Source organism: Cervus canadensis, chromosome 33 (genome assembly GCF_019320065.1).
Source record: "Cervus canadensis isolate Bull #8, Minnesota chromosome 33, ASM1932006v1, whole genome shotgun sequence".
Lineage (NCBI taxonomy): Eukaryota > Metazoa > Chordata > Mammalia > Artiodactyla > Cervidae > Cervus > Cervus canadensis.
The window spans coordinates 18,723,476-18,744,457 of record NC_057418.1 but is presented as its reverse complement, the minus strand read 5'-3'; the positions used below and the strand labels follow the sequence as shown (position 1 = coordinate 18,744,457).

Here is a 20,982-nt window from a genome sequence, read left to right as displayed (position 1 = left end):
TTGGAGAATAAACCACTAACAAATGGCATAATCGCTGTTTTCTTTTCTTTTCTTTATTCTTTTTTTTTATAATCACTGTTTTCAAGTGGCTGAAGGGAAGCCCTATGCCCAGTGGACTAAATGTATTTAGTCTTTTTTTCAGAAGGCAGAATTTGAACTGGACAAAAGTTGTTGTTCAGTTGCTGAGTCATGTCTTAATCTTTGTGACCCCATGGACTGCAGCACGCCAGGCTTCCCTGTCCTATCTCCCAGAGTTTTCTCAAACTCATGTCTATTAATTCGGTGATGGCATCCAACCATCTCATCCTCTGTCACCTCTTCTCTGCCTGCCCTCAATCTTTCCCAGCATCAGGGTCTTTTCCAGTGAGTTGGCCCTTGGCATCAGGTGGCCAAAGTATTGGAGCTTCAGCTTCAGCATCAGTCCTTCCAATGACTATTTGGGACAAAAGTTAGAGAAAAGAAGCAAATTTTGACTCTGGAAAAGGAAGGTTTTGCTAACAATTAGAGCCTTTCCTTATCTAATGCAAGATCTTAGTCCCTGGAAATACTTAGGCATTTAGTCCCCTAAATCCATCCCATCCCTTAAACCCCGTCATGAATATATAAGCCTCTGTGATTCTTACCAAAAGCTCATTTCTGTTACCAGCATTTTGTCTCTGCAGGTCCATCAGGCTGCCATCCTGTTGCATATATTGCTGGTGCTATCTCTTGGTTTTCCTGGTTCCCCAGAGACCTTTATCCTGGATGTGCGCAGTAGTTCTGTTCTCTGACCAGCTTTGGGTATTAACAACAGTTTCAGACTTGCATTTCCAGGATCCAGGACCATCTGCTCTCTCTCTTTGCACAACTGCTGGCCATAAGCTTTGTACCAGCCAGTCCCTCCCTGTCCAACCCTAGTCTGTGGAGGCTTCTCACCTGGCCCCAGCCTGACATGGGAAGAAGAACAAGACACAAGGGAATAAGATGGATCTTCACTGGGGTAAGAGTTTAAGTGATTTCTAAATTTACTTCCAACTCTTTAATTCTATGATGATTTTCCTTTTCAGCTTGTATAATCTTCATTCATAAGCTTTTCCTCCTTGTTTATTAAGCTGTAAGCACTGCTTCTCCAGCTACCCTGAGCAAATCAAGCCAGTTTCCAGTTTAATAGCATCACTTCTTGAATTCTCGAAGTTCAGTCTTCCTTTCTCCCAAGGCTTGGTGACACAATTAGCCTTTCATTTTGTCTGAAGGGATATACTTCTGTTAGGAAGGAATCCGCAGCCCACGCATCCCCATGGATGACTTATTTGCCCTCTAACTGGTGCCTTCTCCAGCGGTCTGTGTCTTATCTGCAGTTTTCCTGCAGAGGACGCTGTTTCCCATACCTAGCACTACCTTGCCAGACCTCTGGCTGGGCTCAGGGAACATTGAGTATTGCCACCCTCTTCTGCAGGCAAAGCAGATCTGCTGCCCAGTGGGACTGCTCTCTCTGATGCCAAAAGAAGAGCTTGTTTTTCATGATGAAAACATGTGCTAGTCCAGTTGGCAGATTTAGGATCAGTAGGTAGAAATACAGAGCTCTGGACCCCATAAGGATCTTGGAACAAATTTTCAGAGAACTGGGCTGGGAAAACTATATAGTGTTATCTAGTAAATACTCATTTACTTTCTCAGCAAATACTTATTGAGTGTCTGCTTTGCCCTGAAGACTCAGAAATCAGGTATTAGAACGCAAAAAAGAACTAACAGTCTCTTCAGGGAAAGAGACATGTGAGTTATAATGTAATCTGGGATGTGAATAAAATATGGGAACATGAAAGGGAGAGCAGTCCCAATTGACAGTGACTCCTATGTATTATCCTGGGTTCTGGAGAAGAGCATGAATTCACAGGCTTAGCATGGGGGTCAATTCCCTGCTGAGTCACTTACTATCTAGGAGATTTTGGGCAAGTGCAAATTATTTTAGTTCTTTACAATATTCCTTATGGCTGTAGTACTGGGAAGATTAGCTGAGAATGAATGCAAAGGAGCTGCAGGGACTTCTCTGGCATTCCAGAGGTGGAGACTCCATGCTTCCACTGCCAGGGCTGGGGGTTCCATCCCTGGTCAGAGAACTAAGATCTCGAGGGGTGGAGGTGGGAGGGGGGAGGGCTGCAACATTTCTGGCCCAGAGTGGGTTTAAAAATAGGTTGCTTCTCTTCTCTTTGGTGGCTTCTCAGGATAGAAATTGTTGGGGCAGTTCTTCATACAATGTTTGTAGTGTCTGGATTCCAATTTCAACATCTCCAAATGCCTCTGTTGTTGTGATGAAGCTTCTGGACTCTCCAGGCAGAGGCCTTAATGACTCACGATGATATATGGCTGCTTCTTTGGACTACACATCTGAAATATTGTCATTTTCTCCTTTTCTTCCCCATTCTTTGTTTCTTTCTCTCTCTCCTATGGGTTTTCCTCATCAGACACCAAGCCCCTATTTCATAACTTACTCTATTTTCTGGGCACCATGCAGATAACCCCAGTATCTCAGCTACTGTTTCTGGTAATTTCTTCAACATCAGCCTTCCTGGATAGAGGCTGCTCCATCCATCCAAAGGCACCACGATCTCATGGATGTGGCCCTGGTATCACCAAGTTTTCTCTTCGAATGACACTTCGTAGATGCGTTACTTTGCAGGTGTCTCATTCAGAGATATGAATAAAAGAGGCTCCATTGTTTTGAGGACCAGTGAAGTCTCTACTGAAATGCAGAGGAATAGAAGTTGGGATGAGCAGGAGCATATCAACAAGGTGAAAAACCAGGTGTCCCTAGAGTGTGAGCCAAGGGGAAAAGGCTGTGTGGGGCACAAATGAAGCAAGGATGGGGCTTTCGGATGCCCCTGTCTTTAAAGCTTTGCTGGCGATGCCGGAGTTTGTCAACATCACATATTTTATCAAAAAAGCTAGATGACAATGTCTGCCACACTACTGAAAATTTAAATTCTGGAGTTCACTTTAAACTGATACATCCTTCCTCATGATCAAATTATGTTCTACTTTGTCACCTACCTGGTCTGTAGATTTTGTGTGGTTATCTCCAGCTTTCACCTAAAAGATGTGTTCTGAACAAAATCAAACCATTGAAATTACTTTTTTTATACCAATTTCTGTCATTGTCATGCTTACAAACTAGAAAGAGGGAACATACTCTTCTAATAAATAGAAAATATTTATTATACAGCATTATCAAGATTATTTGACAAAAGGCAGTAATGAGCCAAAGGGAAGCACTTTCACAAGAAGCTAAACAACTTGTATAAGCACATACATTAAGGTGGAAAGTTTCTGCCCTTTTTGTACAGGATACATATGTGTACATTTCCAATTTTGAACAATTATGATTTAAGAGCTAATAATCTATTGTACTTAGGAAAACTTCTAATCATGGTAATTGTAGGCATTCAGAGTAATAATGTGACTGGTGTTGAATATTTTCACCAAACATCTGAGATTAAAACCTCAGGACAAACTGACATAGTATTTGAATAGTAGAAGTTTTTCTGATGTATTCTTACTTTAAAAGTTTCTGAATGCACAAGTTCTGATGTTAAGAACAGATGTCAATGGCATTAGGATAAAAAAACACTAATATTAGATTGTATACTTTCCCTTGCTAGTTTGCCAATTAGTAGACCATATATCAAGCACTAGAACCATCCATTTTCCTTGTTCTGCCTCATGACAGTGAAAATGGAACTGAAATCACATTTCAGTCATGAGTCTTTCTACCAAAGGTGTAATAAAATAATTTTTTAAAAAGAAAAGGCAGTCTATTCTTGATATAAAACTGACTAAACTTGGCAGTAGGATATGGGAAGACATAAGAAATATGAGCCTCAAACATTGGAGTGCATGTTAAATTCTGAACAAATGATGCAGTGGGTATTTAAAGAGTCTAAGATAATTTTTGGCTGAGAAATCAGCAGCTTTAACATGAAGGAAGCACATTAAACGACTGAACATAAGGCATAAACAAAGATATTTAGGGGGATAAGATTCATTCCCAAATAATACAAGAATCGAAACAGCAAGAAAAATCTCTTTTATTGGGGGGAAAGGGAGGAATAAAAATGAAACAACTGGATTACACAGACATGGATATTACACAGCACAAATAACAAAAAGAAAAAGAAAAACTAGGACAGTGAAAATACATGAATGAAAGAACATGGAAGTAAAAATGAAAAGAAATCAAAAAGTGAGGAATAAATAATTTGAAAAATTATGACAAGACAGTGGTTAATAGATGCTTTAAAGCACATAAAGCTCAAGTAGCAGTGGAAAATTTTAAAAAATCATAAAAGAAACAAATAATGTAAATGCTGTTTCAATCTTATGTTTTAATAATGATGTGTGCAATTATATAAAATCTACCTTTTTACTGTTACCCACAGTTTTTGTGAACTTTTAGTATAACAAATCTTCAAACCACTTCATTAATAACATATTTCCACGTCATAAAATATCTGAAAAATAAGTTCCCTCTTAAAAGAAGGACCATCTGAGCAGCATATGAAAAACATTGGACCAGAGCACTCCAACCTTCAAAGAGCTCCTGTAGATATTGATGACAATGGCATATAAAACATTACTGGGACATAAAAATATCTATACTATATCGGAGATACAGTCTTTTAGTTGCAGTTAGATTGACATTACATTGCACAGTTTTTATTATCACGGGTATACAAGGACACAGGATCACATTCACTTGCTAGTTACAAGGACTTCGGTGACAATTGGAAAGAATTATTTGTCATTGAAACCAATAATAGCTGCTATGAGTACACCATTAAGTTCAAAGATAGATTTGTTTCTGTAGTACATAGGAGAAACAATGGCACCAAATACATACTGCATCTTAGGAAGTTCAAACTGGTAAGTATTATTTGCTACAGTAAATGGAAGGTAACGATTTTGCCATGTGGTTTGTTTTCTTTAATATAAGGGCAAAGGAGAGCCCCCTTGGCACACAGGTAAATCCGCAAACTCTTCTGCTACTCTCCGAACAATCTCATCTGGCTTTTTTTTTTTTTTTTAACGAAATCACCAGTAAGCTAGCATCAGATATGGGAAGCTGATTTTGTTGAAAGCCCCAAGCCTCTGCACTGTCCTCTTTCTCCTTCTGCCCTTCCTTAGCACTACTGATGAAGCGCTTTTGGTTGATGATTTTGCTCCTATTCTTGTTCTCCTAAACAGAGGGAAATCACAGAGCAGCAAGGTGTCCACGCACCTTTCTCCAAGTGTTACAGCAAGGCTGGCACTGGATGGGCGTGCAGTCGGTGAAGACGAACCCCACTTTTTGCGCCAGTTCCCCCGAGGGCCCGGGATACCAGGGTTCTGTGGGCCCAGTAGGGAGAAGGGCTTGAGGAACGAGCTGCTGTCCATCACCGTTCTCTGGGTGGTTCCCCTCCTTCACCCACCTGCTCCATCTGGCTCCACCAAGCTCGTTGGAAACACCAGGATGACGAGCTAATGATTAACGGAGCGGTCCTCCCGGCTGTCCCCTTCCAAACGGGCCAAGTGGGTGGGCATGCATATCTATGCGCAACGGTCCAAAGAGATTATGTGGGTTGGTTTTATTTATTTATTTTTTGCAACAAAAGTTACATACTACATAGGATTGTGCTTTGTCGGAATTCCCTTTCTTCCCAGAGAAGGGTTTTGAATTCAAGACAATCCTTGCCTGGATCCCTTCTGGCTTGCGGAGTTCAGCACCTCCGGCGCTGGCCTTGCTAAGGCGGCAGCAGCCGTAGCATCCTTGCTCCGTGACTCCACCTCCGGCCTCGGCTTCCCGCCCAGCTTCCCCCGCAACGTCTCTCCGGGGGAGATGCTCAGGCTCCCCTGCCCGACCACCTCTGGCTTTTCCCCCCGGGACACCTCCTCCCTACAGGGTGGACGAGCTCTGCTTATAGTCCCTCAGGATGACCGAGGCGTAGGTCACGTTGGGAGGGGTGCAGAGCACCGACTCGGACACCGGGGAGCTGGGCACGGAGCTGCCCGAGGCCACCGAGTCGCGGAACGGGGACGGGGGCGTCAGGGCGGGCGAGGCCTCGGGGGTGGGCTTGCTGGGCGCCGGCAGGTCCCCCTCCTCCTCTTCCTCCTCCAGCTCGTCCTCCTCCGTGTTCCCTTCCCGCTCCGACAGGTACTCCTGCAGCAGCTTGAATCTCTCGCTGTCGTCCTCGTCGTCGTCCTCGCCGGGCGGCGAGGCGGGCTCCTCGGCGAAGGGGCTCAGCGGCAGCGGCAGCAGCGGCAGGTGCTGCGGGGGCGCCGGGGGCGGGAACAGGGACCGCGCCCCGTTCCCCGCGGCCCCGGGGACCGCCAGCACCGAGCTGAAATCCGGGATCCCGGCGCTCAAATTGTTGACCACGCCCTGCAGCTGGTCCAGGAAGGATTTCTGCGGCAGCGGCGGCTGCTGGAGGGGCGGGGGCAAGCCCTTGGGGACGGCCGGCTCGGCCAGGAAGAGGGGGGTCTCCTCGGCCGTCAGGTGGGGCGGCAGGGGCGGCGTGCTGGCCGCGGTCTGCACGCGGCGGGGCGCCGCCCTGGAAGGACTGCTGGGAGGGCTGAAGCGCACCGGCGGGGCGTCCTCCTCCTCCACGTTGTAAAGGGTCTTGGTGCTGGTATCGGAGAAGGTCAGGCTCTTGCCGGAGCCTTGGTAACTTTTAGTGAGGGGTTTGATGACGGCCGTTTGGTTGCAGGCCGTCTCGTTGGTCTTCACGTGCACCGACAGGCGATGCCACATGTGCTGGCCTTTGGGCACCTGTCTTCCACCTGGTTCGGACCACGACACAGACTTGCCATTAGAACTACGAACAGAACAGAGATGGGTTTACTTGCGGGCATCTCATGCACGCAGGGTAACATCCACATAGAACATTTGCAAGCCTAGCTCAAAGCAATTTGACTCCCTCCCACTAGTATGTCTGCCTGTCGCACACACTCCCACCCTCTCTTTACCCATCAGACTCCAAAAGCTGCAGCGGTCACAGGTTGCCTCTGAAGCTGCGGCCAGGGAGTCCATCCACCCCAACACAAGGCAGGACATTCTGACCCTGAGAAAAATTGTAGCGGAGAAGACCCAGCTTGTTGTAGAAGCAGCTATTTTCATTTAAGTCTGATTTCACAGCTATTACAGACACACACACACACACACACACACACACACACACACACACACACATGCTCAAAGGCGATGAAAAAAATTGTTGCTCAGTGCAAGCTTTTGAAAGATTCCAAGATTGACAAATTAAAAATAAAATCTTAGTCACACATAGACAACAGAGCATAATGACCATAGCTATGTCTCCCTTTTTTCTTAGTCCCTGAAACAAATTAAGACCCAGGTATAAAACTACTCTCATTGTCCTGTGAGGTTATAAAACACATCCTCTCAGATGCCCATTCTGGTATGCAGGTATTTCCTCTGGTACTAGAGGCAGCATGGTCATGCACATGGCACCTGTACAGAAGGAAAAAAAAGGAAATGACAGAAAAACCCAGACCCATGCTCCACTTAAGAGTTTCCCAACTTTCGAGTTTCCTTTTATTTCAAAGCATTATTCCTGATGCATATGGTGGATCACAGTTCACTCATAGCAGGTAGCTTGGGATTTTCACACTGGCAACATTTAAGTAGGTGTGTTTGAAAGAGCTGGAACTGGAAAGCCCAGAAAAATAAGAATATCCATATCCTGTTTTAGTCTACTTGCATAATTGATGCAAAAGGACAAGATTAAGATTCAAACAAAGCAGAAGTTACAGAGATCAAGACCTCTCCAGGGCCTTTTCTTCATTGATCATTGAGGAAGAAAAGGCTTAGGGCACCAGGGGTCCTATATCCTTCATGGGATCCTCATAAAGCCAACCAAATAGAATACATCTCTGAAAAAGAAAAGAAAAATGAGATGTACTGTGTGCATCTATTCTGTTCTATTCTGTCTATTCTAATAACTCTGGTCTTACTTTTGGACTCTTAGTTTATTTTCTGTATAAATTTTAGCAGATGGTGGTACCTTACCATAGCGTACTATTAATAACAACAGTGTTAAGACTTAAATCAGGAAATAACTTTTTTTCAAGATTTTGCTTTTTCTTTGTATCCATGAAAGCAACAGAGGAAGTGGCACAATGATGACACATTTTTTTGACATTAAAAGAAAGAAGGAAAATGCATATATTTTCTTAGGTGGGTATGTGAAATAGGCTTTTTCATATCACAATCTTTTGTTTGGAAAATATAGGAAATGATCAATGGTTAACATAATGGTTTATTTAGTCATTTTGAAAATATAAGAATGAATACTTTAAAAATTATGTGTGAGTGCCACATATATGATGATGGTAAAGTTTTGACATTTCAAATTTTATAATCCTGAAAAGTCAAGTGAATCAAATAAGTACAGATTTGTGTAGAAAGTCTGATAGCAATTCTAGAAAATTCTGCATATAAAAGTTCTAAAATAGATATAATAGCTAAGTTTTCTTATTATTTGGGAAGAAAGTAGCTTCTCCATATAGCTGATAATCTATGCTATATTTTTAATTGTCAGATAAAAAATTCTCATCTCCAAAATATGATATCAAAATTAATATTTCATGCAAGTGTCTGCTTAATGTATTCTCTAAGGATGTCTAGCTGCTTATGAATGTGAAATTACTGACTTATTAGGTTCTATACAATCTTGTTAGAATAGCTAACTCTGTCCCGAGGTGAGCAAACTAAAGAATAAGCTGGTGGCGTTCGTGCCAAGAACAGCCAACCAACCAGCCAAAGCCAAGACCAGAATCCACAGTTCCTCCTCTGAGTTTGAAATTCTGGGCAAGCTCACCTCCCACTTTCCTCTTTCCCAATTTCCTCCATCTCCCACTCTACTTACACTGTTTCTCTCTTTATGCATTTAATATGCCTCTTCCAGAAAGTATAAAACTGCCTAGTTGCTTCTTGCTTTGCTTAAATATGCTTTAATATACTTTCCAATGGCAATGCTTTGCAGCCCTTTCAATGGCAATGGAAACACTTTTTCTTTCTCCAAATGCTTGCCTCTCCATGCTCATTAAGAAAATCACTAAACTAAAAGGCTGCTCATGTCTTCATTTATTTGTATATGTGTGTGTGTATGTGTGTGTGTTTTAAAAACCAATTCCCTCCAGAGCTAGTCTGACCTAATTCAATCAGTAGGCTTAGATAAACAAAACATTGTCCAGTTTCCATATAGCTAACAAAAAGGGCAACATTGTATTCCTGGGACTGAGTTCAGCCCTTGCTCACTGACTTGCCTTGTCTTCCTCCTTGTACAGGCGTCCTCTACGAGCCTCTGTTGAAATTCTTTGAAAGGCATTATTAATCATATTGCAGACAGAGACGATCACAGTTCAGTTCTGTTTCATCCAATACAATTTTTATTCTTGTGAGGGGAGATTTCTACCCTAGCAGTCAAAGTTAGCAGCTTTCCTTCCCCTCAGAGTCTTGCTCTAGATTTTCTGTAAAGTACTGTTTAATTAGGAAACAGTCCTAATGCCCTAGGGACTTTATCAGATTAAGAAAATTAGATTAATTTTTTTTAAGGGCAAAATAAATTGCTTCCTAAAAACCAGAGATATTGGCGGAAAAGCATCATTTCATAGAAACTACAGCATAGGGTATAAACTTTGGTCCTTCTGCATTAGTTATCTTTAACCTATGGTCAGCAGACAGCTTGAATGGTCCGTGAATCTACATGTGCATTAAAGCATTGTTTTTAGGCTAAATCAATATTATGTCCTTGTAGATTACGTGCTGCTATTTTTAAATGCAAAATGCTGTTATTGATAAATTGTACTTCTAGATACAAGTGTAACTAAGTTCTGAGAAGCTTTTTTGGGTCTGTTTTGTGTTCAAGCTAATAAAAGTATGATTACCATTACAGGTTCAGGTGAGTATTTGATAACCGTTTTGGTGTGAAAAGTGATTATCCTATTTGAAAAGGTTAGGAACTCACTGCTGTGATATTAAGAAGAGAAAAATGTATAAAATATGGGGCAATAAAAAGCAATAAATATATTATAAACATGCAATATTATTATGAAATAATGCTTTTATTTAATCCCAGATAGCTTTAATACCTTATCTTTCAAAGCCGCCGGCTTCTTTCTTCTATTATTTAATGTTACTTGGTTCCCTAATCTTAGGAAAAGCAATCCGATTTAGAAACACCACAAAATTGTCAGAAAGCACCTTGTCAGAGGATACCTTGAGTGGCTAAATATATTTCCCGATACTGAAGTAATTGGAGGAAATTGCTGTTAGGCCTGGGAGGGACTAGAGACACGGAGGATGAACACACGGGCAGTCACGCAGGCCTAAGAGGGCGGAGGGCTGCAATTCCAGCTCCAACCGGCTCAGGATCTTGCTTTGGTTTTTGTTTCATTAGATAAGTATCACAATCCCCCCCAAACAGAAAACCCACTATTTACATCACTTCAGAGAAGAGCTGGAAGTGGGTGGTGTAAACAGATTAGTATATCTTTGGCATTCAGAGTGATCCTGTCCGTTGTATTTGTTTCGGTAAGTACTAGTTACATGTGCAGAGCGCGCTGCTCTCTGCTGCGGAGAGGCCTAAAACGGGAATACCAGTGGGTGGGTGTCTGAGATCCGGAGGAAAGCATCCTGCACAAGCTGCCTGAGGGGGAAGCTTGCTCAACACCTGTCTGCCTTCTGTCCAACTCAAGACTCTGCTACTAGGCTTAATAGCCGCACAGCAGACAGAAGGATGGCTTCCAAAGAGCCTGGGCAAGGCGACGTCTTCCCTAGGGGAGGAAGTCTCAGTCCTGGGAACCTGAGCAGGATAACATTTGTTTTCTTTGAAAATGAAAATGGAAGCAGGAAATGCCACTGGGTCATAGCGTGGAGAGAATGGCTCACCAAGAAAACAAACCACAGCCACAGGCTTGCGGACAACTCCACCGTCACCCAGCAGCTGTGGCCGGGACATGTGGCCTTCCAAGGAAAGGCCGGTGTTGCCCTAAGGGAGACCTGCCTGGATGGGAGGCCAGAGCTGGCCTGTCCAAGTATCTCACCTCCATGTTCTTCAGCAAGCTGGTACCAGAGTGCAGCTTGAATAGTGATCCTTGTAGCATCTCCGGTGTTGGGAACTGTTTGAAACCATTTGAGTCAGACTCCTGTTTTCTTAGGCAACCCCAAGCTAGTCCTCAATACAAAGAACTCCCACTAACTCCAGCTTCCCTTCTTGAAAGCTTCCCCTCCTAAATCTGCATATTCAATATATATTCTCTGGAAGCTTCTCTGAGCATTCAATATTCAGAAACTTCTCTGAATATTCAAAATTTCTCATCTTTTTGAATCAGCACTGCTTATAAGGTGAAGACAGATGCTTCACCTTTGTTGGTGAAGACAAGTGCTTTTTAATATTATGAGAACATGGAAGTTGCTGCTGATAGCAGCACTGTGAATTTTATCCCTTTCCTTGCTGATTCTAACTTTATCATAAGATGATCAGAAAATCATTTGACTTGCTGAAATTTACAATATTACAAAGTCTAAGTGTACAATCCTCCTTTGAGAATCTTCAGATCAATCACATTGAATATCCTAAAGTTATATGATTTGGGATAAAAGACAACATAAAGAAAATCAGTTTGCTTTGCATTGTGCCTTCTCCAATAAATTAATAAAGAAAAAGACATCTACAAATGAAATTAACTCATCAAGGTCAACAGAGTATGGAAGAGCCCATAAACTTTGTCCAGGTTTAGGGTCTACAGTCCCAAGAAAACTGACAAATACATTTCCAACTGAAGAGTAGAATTCTGATGGTTTCTAAACTTTTCCTTTATTTAAGACTTTTTTTTTAATGTGTACCATTTTTAAAGTCTTTATTAAATTTGTTACAATATTGCTTATGTTTTGTTTTGTTTTGTTTGGCTGCAAGACACATGGGATCTTTGCTCCTGGACCAGGGATGGAACCCACATTGGAAGGCATTGGAACCCGGCATTGGAAGGCAAAGCCTTAACCACTGTACTGCCGCCTAAGTCCTTAGATTTTTTTTCTAAGTATATTTTAAATGGCCTTTGGCCAAACATAATCATGATTGCTGGCTGAGGAAAGAAATTCCGGTGCCAATGTTTGTTTATGACAACATATTGGTACAGCAGTGTTGTTTTAGCGGAGGTAAACCAGCTTTAGTTATATTTTTCCAGGAAGTATAGATGTGCCTAGATTATGTTCCTTTTGAAGAAAAGCTCAGATGAAGCATTATAGTTCATTCTATGCTCCATGCTTCCAGACTTATCACTTTAATAAGCAGGTCCCTTGATGCTCTTCAGCAGTACCTGGAGTCCTCACATTTGCCCTGGAAATAGAGGGCAGCTGCATTGCTCTGCAGGGCTTATTCCTCAGAGGAGGGAGAGATCCAGGCAGACCTTAAAGATCCAGTAGGCAGCTTTATTTCTATCACTAGTCCATTTGCCTGGCTTGTTCACAAGAGCCGTGGAAATCGAAGGTCACAAAAAGAACATAATTTTTTTTTTTTTCAGGAACAACTAAGGCTAAAAATAGCCAGTCTTACTCTATCGTGCACAGCCTGGAAGCTAGTAGTTTATTCCTGATCCTTTATTGTCTCCAGGAAGTGTGAATAGTCTTATTTCAAAACTTCTTTATAATCAACCTGTTTGCTTTACTGACAGTTGCATTATTTTTTTGTCACCTACCACAGGTGGACCACTTTCCACCTTTGCTGTTTTTCGGCACTCACCTTAAAGTCATGATATGTTAGGTGCCTCTCCTCTCTCTCTGGCCCTGCTGTCATGACAGGACAAGCACGTCTCCTAGACCCATCAATTCCTTTTGACAGGCAGCCAGCAGCTGTCATCATCAGGATGTCCTTACTGTGTCCTTGGTCAAGACTCAACCCTTGATGCAAGAAACACTCAGTGCTTTTGAATTTGGGAGAATTAGAGAGAATGCATCCTGGAAGATGAAAGAGGCTCTGATCTCGATGTGCAGAGTCCTCCCAACCGCACCTATTTCCCTCTAAGGGTCAGTGTGATTTGATTGGGACCACACTCATTCTATTGGGGTCTTTCCAGGGGACGTCAGAACACGACTTCCCAATGCACTCCACTGAGTGAAGAGAAGAGCCGCTAGGACCCCGCTCACTGGGCTCCATGGCCAGGCTTAGCAGCAAACATTTGAACAAATTGGGCTCCTCTCATCTGAAGAGCTATTCGAGCCACAGACACCTCATCAGGGAGCTCCCTTCTGCTGCAGGAATGTGTACCTTTGACTCTCCCAGGAGTTTGAAGGGCTGCAAAGGAACAGCTGAGAATGACCACAGACTTCGAGCACAATGAATTGGACATGGTTCATGTTCTTTTGTTGACTTAAAGAGACACTGTCAAGATCTAAAGGTCAAAAATTGGACCAAACATGCACCGTTTTTATCAGATGGAGAGAATCTGATAAAAGCACTCCAAATTCTGGGAAAATAACTCCTTTCCTTTTTTTTTTGTGCAAAACTCACTTTTTTGGGGGACTCACAAAACTTTTGTTTTGTGCTCCCTGGGGGATAGGAGGCACCTAGCAGAAATTCGTCTTGGTGCCCACCCCCCACTGACATTATGGATTGTCACCCCAACTGACATTATGGAATTCTTCCATTCAGATTATGGCTTTACTTAAATGCAGACAGGATCATATCAAACATTTGTGCAGCAGCAAAAAAAAAAAAAAGAAAAAAAGGCAAAGAAAATAAAAGAAAAGAGCTCTGTTCGCCCAGGAGAAGCTGACAAATTTGTAAAGGGGAAAATTCACTTTCAAGCTTGTGAGTGGGAGTCACAAACAAAAGTGAACCTCTAGAACGGGAAAAAGTGTTGCATCTTGCATGAAAACATAAGCAAAAAAGCAGAGACTAACACCTTGACAGTGTCCTTTTAAGAACGATGGACAATCAAATTAAGGCAGTCGTGCAAACCATGGCACGTAATGGTTCCTCGTCCTTGATGGCATGCACCACTTCTGTTTCCATGTTAGAAAGTAGAAAAACCCAGGAGAGAGAAAGCAAGGGGCAAACCACTCTATTTTCCATGCAGCTTCTCTTACACATTCACTGCAGTGTGGGGGTTTTCAAAGCTGCACATGTGCCGACGGACACTGGCTGGTGGGCGAGAATTCTGGCTGCCTCTTCCTGAGGATTGAAAAGAAAAAGATACCCAGTGAGTGAGTGGTTACACAGGTACATAGAGATGGCGATCACACCGCTCAGGCGGTGCCTGGGCGGGGGCAGGGCCGAGCCTGCCTCCTGAGCCTTTCTCCAGGTCACTCCACCTCCACATCCTGCATTTTCCTTGTCCTGCCCAGCTGTGTCTTACTGCCAGGACCTTTTCTGAAAGTCACATCAGTGGAGCGCATTCTGTCCTTCACCTGGTGGAGCCATCTCTTTCCAAGTGGCAGATGCTTTTTTTTTTTTGCCGCATGTATGTCTCTCCCAAATTGACTCTTCTCCCTCCAACCTTGATGCCCTCCTTTATTCTTAGAGGCAGTGGATTCCATCTGAATCTTCCAACCCACCACCCATCTTAAAGAATGCTTACAGATTTACGTCTTACACTGTGACTTTTAATTATAGCGCTAATTTGACTCCATATTATGTTATCATAAAAGGAGTGCTTGTCACTTCACATAACATCATAGGCATGTCTTGGCCTCACAAGATGGAACATATCCAGAGGTGGAAAGAAGGGAAGTGGCAAAAGACTGGCTGAGCCTCCCTCCGGGGAAGAAATTAATCTCAGTCCCTGGTTGGATGTCTCTTTATATAGCACAGTGTGTGGGTCTGATAAGTGGAGAAGATCCTTGACTGGACATGTCAAGACTGATGTGCCAGCCATGCATAAGTGGCCTTTTCAGCATTTGTTGGAGTGAGGGTGCCTGAATTTCCCACAAGTCAAGGAAACATGAGCTTCCCTCTTTAGAAGTTGGTGGGACAAAGCCATCTTAGTCTCATTCCATATTAAGAGGGCAGCCAATCACAGAAAAGAATTTAGGAAGAAGATGCTAAAGAACTATCAGCAGGTGCTATGAGTGGTGTGGATAAGACTGCAGTCATGAAGTCCCCTATAAAGCTTTCTCACAAATGTTCTCTGCCAATCATCCTTGGGCCAATCTACCCCAAGATCCTGGTGACAATTATCCAGTGTTAATCAGAAGAGGACCACAATAGCTCCAGGCAAATCAAAGACCTTTGCCAACCTTCCTATCTCTTTTTCCTATCAAAGCAGGCAGAAGAGGGGAAGTTCAGAAGAGGGAAGAAAGAGGCAGGAAAAGATTTCAGTCTGACTCCTGACATTGTTCTGGGAAGGAGAGATGTGAATTTTGAGATCTGAAACAAGAGCACTGTGGAATATCTCTTTAATTCCTGTAAGTAAGGACTCTAAACTGAATGTAGACGGTCAGAAAAAAGATTTTTCATAGCACAGTTGAAGGTGAAGGAGAAAAATAAAACTGATCAATATGTACATTTCCATCAAGTTTAGACCATTCAGTAAACCATTTGAGAGTACACGATCTATCCAGAAAGATCTGAAATTCTCATCCAGAGATAAGAACTTGAAACACTTTGGTATAATTTCATTTGCACCGCACTAGTCCATTTACTCAAGAAAATCAGACAGAGATCATGCTTGCTATTGAATAGCTCACCTGAAGTCACAACGATCATGAAAACATTAGTGGTAGGTGCCCAGAAACAAAAATATGATGTTTGAATACAAAAATGAAATTATTGGCAGAAAAGGGCATTTCATCTGTAAAATAACGTTAAAACAATTTCATTTCTCATGAAAGATGGCAGAAAATACACTCAAAGCATTTGGCTTTGCCTTGTTAAATTGCCTGATCCCCTTGAAGCCTCCAATTAATTCTTCTTTAGGTAATGTTCATATGTGGCCTGGTCCAATGGTACAGAGAAGACAGGACCCTGGCAGAGCTGGTTTTCTGGCCTATGATCAAGACAGACACAGGTGGGTCTCTCATCAGAAGGGCTCTGAACTCAGGGTTTACTGTTCTCAGTTCATCTTTTTGAAATTCCCAAATAATTTCATCACTTAATTTGTGTTTTATAAGTGATGTTGCATGTGGAAACGGAGCATGTACTAAGTGGTTTAGAGCTTCATCTCACGCATAGTCCTGGCTCCCCAGACAGGTTTTCAGCTTCTTGCTTCTCTCCCTGCCCCACACCCTTCTACTCCACCTTGACGACCAGAACCCATCCAGCCTCCCACTACCCACCCCTGCCCAATGATCACTGCCACCCTCCTCCCCTGCCAGGCAACCGTTGGCATGGATGTGAGAAGATCAGATCAGGATCTGGCAACGAGGTCTTGTTACCCCACTGCATTGCCAGGGAGCAAGTGGCCGCGGCCATCTCTTCCTTGTCCTGGCATGTCCTCTGTGCATCTGGCAAGTAACAGGGCAGGGATGAGCCTCGTACCCCTCCTCCATGCAGGTACCATGCGGGTCTCTGAGGTGTTGTTGCAATATCCTTGGGGGTCCCCAGTCTGCCTTGAGTTGGGGCAGGAGGCACTGGGAAAGGGGAGTTGCCCAGATTTAGTTTCTGCATGGCATCTACCCCATAACTGGCTGGAGGGGAACCCGGCTGGGAAGAAAAGGCTTTGTATTTCAGTACCGTTAACATTTTTCCTTCTACGTTTTCAACCAGGGGCTCCAGGTCTTCATTTTGCACTAGGCTATGCAAATGATGTAGCTGGTCCTGTCTGCTGAGATGCATGGATGATGATAAAAAGCATGGGGAAACATCCTGGCAGCTTAGAGGCTTGACCAGCTGACATTAGCATAGATGCACACGGTGTGGCATGCCTGAACAGATCAGCCGTGGTGTCTCCTGGAAACTGGGGCAGGAAGCTCCCCCCTGTGGCTGACTTGAAACTACCCTTGCAGCTATAGATAGCTCTGTGGTTCCTTTGGGGGCTTCAACCGTATTGACAGCTAAACTTCACGCAGTAATTCCAAACAATACCAAAGCCATCTTTACTATTGATTGACATACCTGAAAAAGATGATAGCGTCTCTTTCATGGTGCCATTTCTTTAGTTTCTGAGTTTGACTTTGTGTTGAAGTGAAATGTAAATGACCCATGTATACAGATGCTACTTTTATGTAAGAAGTGAATTATTAAAGGTTACAAGTCAAGAACTGAAAAATATGACTCCAATGTGGCCATTTTATCAATTGCATAAAATCTGAGTGAAGGAGCTGGACTTCAGGGTATTTTTAGCAACTGTAGAACCACATATTCAACCAACCCCAGAGTCCGCAAGCCAGAGTAAAAGCTTGGAGGGAAAATGCAGCATATGGGGGCTTGTCAAATATAAGTCCCAAATCTGTGCTGAATCTTTTGGCAGAAATTATGGATTTAATGAAACCCCAGAAGTTTAGTTAGAAAGATTCATCTTCAGTTTCTTCTGGAAGTGAGTTTTTTTTTTCTTTTCTTTCCCTTCCATGTTTCTTTTCTTCCTTCCCTTCCTTTCCTCCCTTCTTCTCTTTCTTTCTTCAGAGTCCCTTCTGGTTGTGTGCATAGCTTCTCCCATCTGTTACCATTGTCCACATACTCTTTCTGGTAAAGATTCTTGAGAGCCCCTTGGACTTGAAGGAGATCAAATCAGCCAGTCCTAAAGGAAATCAACCCTGAGTACTCACTGAAAGGACTGATACTGAAGCTCCAATACTTTGGCCACCTGATATGAAGAGCTGACTCATTGGAAGAGACCCTGATGCTGGGAAAGATTGAAGGCAGGAGGAGAAGGGGATGACAGAGGGTGAGACGGTTGGATGGCATCATCAACTCGATGAACATGAGTTTGAGCAAACTCAGGGAGATAGTGAAGGACAGGGAAGCCTGGTGAGCTACAGTCTGTAGGGCTGCAAAGAGTCGGACACAACTTAGCGACTGAACAGCAGCAACAACATCACTCTTTGAGTAAACTTAGTCCCATATGCTTTGCTTTCATGTGTGATTTTCTTTACAGCAAGTCACCCATACATTGGTTTCTATGCTAAGAACTATTTTTTACGTCAGCTTGAGAAGTTGGTACAGACAAGTCTTACTCATTATAATATAGCAATAAGATTGCAGGCCAAGGATTCAGGAGACCAGGTCCTCTCCAACTGTGTATTTGCCTCTTTCAGACAAGAGGAATGGATAAAAAAGGATTGTTGAAATGGTACATGTGAAATTGCTTCCAATAGCAAAATGCCATCCCTGCTTAAGATATTACTAGAAGTGTCCATGTGATTCTCCAGGCAAAAATGCTGGAGGGGGTTGCCATCCCCTCTTCCAGGGGATCTTCTCGACCCAGGGATCAAACCTACATCACTTACGTCTCCTATGTGAATAGGTGGGTTCTTTACTACTAGTGCTACCTGGGAAGCCCAGAATACTGGAGGAACAAAATACAGACAAAAGACGGATATTTTAAGTCTCAGTGTGTATTTAAGTTAGACTAACTTGGAGTATCTCAAACTTCACTTTGTTTTACTCATAAATTTTAACCACTTGCCTTATTCAAGAATTTTAATAACTTCTAGTAGAAAATAGTTTTCTGTCTAGAATTTTTTTTCCCCAAAAAAACATTAGCAACATTGAGTGGATGTATCAGGAGTGGGTAAAAGCTAGCTACAGAGCCAAGCTAGCTGTCTGTGTCTGAATCTGCATGTCTATGACAGGTTTGGAGGTGAGTCTTTTAGCAGAGATAAAATGGTCTATACGATTCCAGATGGTCACCATGGAAATAATGTGGCAGCTTTCCAAAGTAATCATAAAGATTGACAGCAACCACTCAAGACCATTTTTGTAGAAGATATCTATCTTTTTTGTTATAAATAAATGGGATAATTTGTACCTCTGACTGCTTTCTGAAGACAAATGCATTTTTCTGTTATCTGAATTTAAATAGGTATGTCTCAGCATTCATGCATCAGAGTGGAAAATAGAGCTGACTGTATATATAGACCTATTGTAAGTGGTTATTGTTTCACTCTTATAATACCTGCACGTCTAACATAGTATAGTAAGGTTTTTTTTTCTATAAACACAATGATGTAGTATAAAATATTGTTCTATTTTAAAATCTTTAATTGTAAACATTTCTAAGTTAATAAGAAACTATAGAAAATGAACTAAAAAATTCAACTCAATTACCATCCTAGGTTTGTCAAATATTAACATTCTGCCTTATTAGGGTTCCTTTTCTTTTGAAAATATTAGGGATAAATTTGAAGCACTCTGTGTATTATTCTTAACACTAACCCTCTTCTTTTCAAGAGAAAATTTGGTGTATATCATACTTGGCATATACTAATACTTTTTCAACATGTATAGTCATGCATTAATAAATATTATTATCATTGTGATATGATTTAGCATGTTATTAGATTTCACATTCATAGCATCACACAATATTTCCATTCAGCAATTTGTACTTTTGCATAGTATTATGTTAATATACCTAGCTGTACTTCAATAACTTAAACTAAATTGAATAAATACTTCATTATCAAGAATATAATCAATTCTCCTACTGATGGCCATTTAGGTTGTTTCCTACATCCTGCTATTTTAAGCAGTGTTGCAGTAAACATTGTCAGTTATGTCTCCTTGCACACATATGAGAAAGCTTTTCTCTGGTGTGGATTGAGAAGTAGAATTGATGGATTTTTGTAAATGCACAGTATTCTTTCTTATATACTGCCAAATTGCTCTGCAAAATGCTTGCAAAATTTACAGTGGTATGTGAGAATCCCTATTATTCTTTCTAATTCAGTTTGTTTTTCAGACATCTTTAAAACTTTTTATTATGAAAAATGTTTTAAATATATGAACATGGAAAAATGCTAAAATGAACCCCATATCCCTATTAGCCAGCTTCAATAATAGTCAATATGTATGTGAATCTTGTTTCATCTATACTTGCCATTTATTTATTTTAAAGAAAATCTAAAACAGTGTCATTCCATCCATAAAGAATTTAGTATATACGCCTGCCATACAGGAACCCAATTTTATAATAAAAGGAAAAATATTTCTTAAAGTACATTAATTGGAAGGAAATGGCAACCCACTCCAGTATTCTTGCCTGGAGAATCCCATGGGCAGAGGAGCCTGGCAGGCCACGGTCCACGGGATTGCAAGAGTTGGACTCAACTTAGTGACTAAAAAACCACGAAAGTACATTAATAGTGATTCTTTAATATTTGATATTGGACTTTCCAGGTGGCTCAGTGGTAAAGAATCTGCCTGCCAATGCGGGAGATGCAGGAGACGCAGGTTTAATCCCTAGGTTCCCTGGATCAGGAAGATCCCCTGGAGGAGGAAGTGGCAACCCATTCCAATATTCTTTCTGGGGAAACCCAATGGAGAAAGGAGGCTGGAGGGCTTCTGTCCATAGGTTTGCAAAGAGATGCAACTGAGCTCAACATTTGATATTAAATTTTTATATTAAATAATCAGTATTTTAATTTCCCTGATTGTCTCTATATTTTTGAAGTCTTTATTGAATTTGTTACAATATTGTTTCTGTTTTATGGCTTGGGATTTTTTGACCAAGGGGTGTATGGGATCTTGGCTCTTGACTTCTGACTCCTGGACCAGGAATCAAACCCACACTCCCTGCATTGGAAGGCTAAGTCTTAACCACTGGATCACCAGGGATCTATATTTTATTTTACTTTTGATTTTCAAATCATCATAGAAATAATATTTATGTGTCATATTCTGTCAGTGAGTCTTATGTCTTTTTTAAATTATGGATGTCCCCTCTTCCCTTTTGCTTGCTATCTATTTATTGAAGAAGCATCCAGATTATGGATTTTATGGATTGAGTCTCTATGTGTCATTTAACATGTTTCTCTGTTACCTGTATTTCCTAGGAATTATAGTTAGATCTGAATTC

General features: G+C 41.9%; 1 protein-coding gene across 2 annotated transcripts in view; it reads right to left on the bottom strand.

Moving 5' to 3' along the window:
• Window positions 1-3,173: 3,173 nt before the first annotated feature.
• GRM1 (glutamate metabotropic receptor 1) overlaps window positions 3,174-20,982 on the bottom strand; it is a 411,831-nt gene continuing 394,022 nt past the window's right edge. The window contains exons 9-10 of one of the 2 annotated variants that reach the window (XM_043457396.1): window positions 14,117-14,201; window positions 6,729-6,824 (exon numbers count right to left, since the gene is read on the bottom strand). In XM_043457396.1, the coding sequence (XP_043313331.1) occupies window positions 14,141-14,201 (61 nt within the window). In that variant the 3' untranslated portion in view covers window positions 6,729-6,824; window positions 14,117-14,140. Of the gene's footprint in view, window positions 6,825-14,116; window positions 14,202-20,982 lie in introns of both variants that reach the window. The other variant, XM_043457395.1, reaches the window with a different exon arrangement.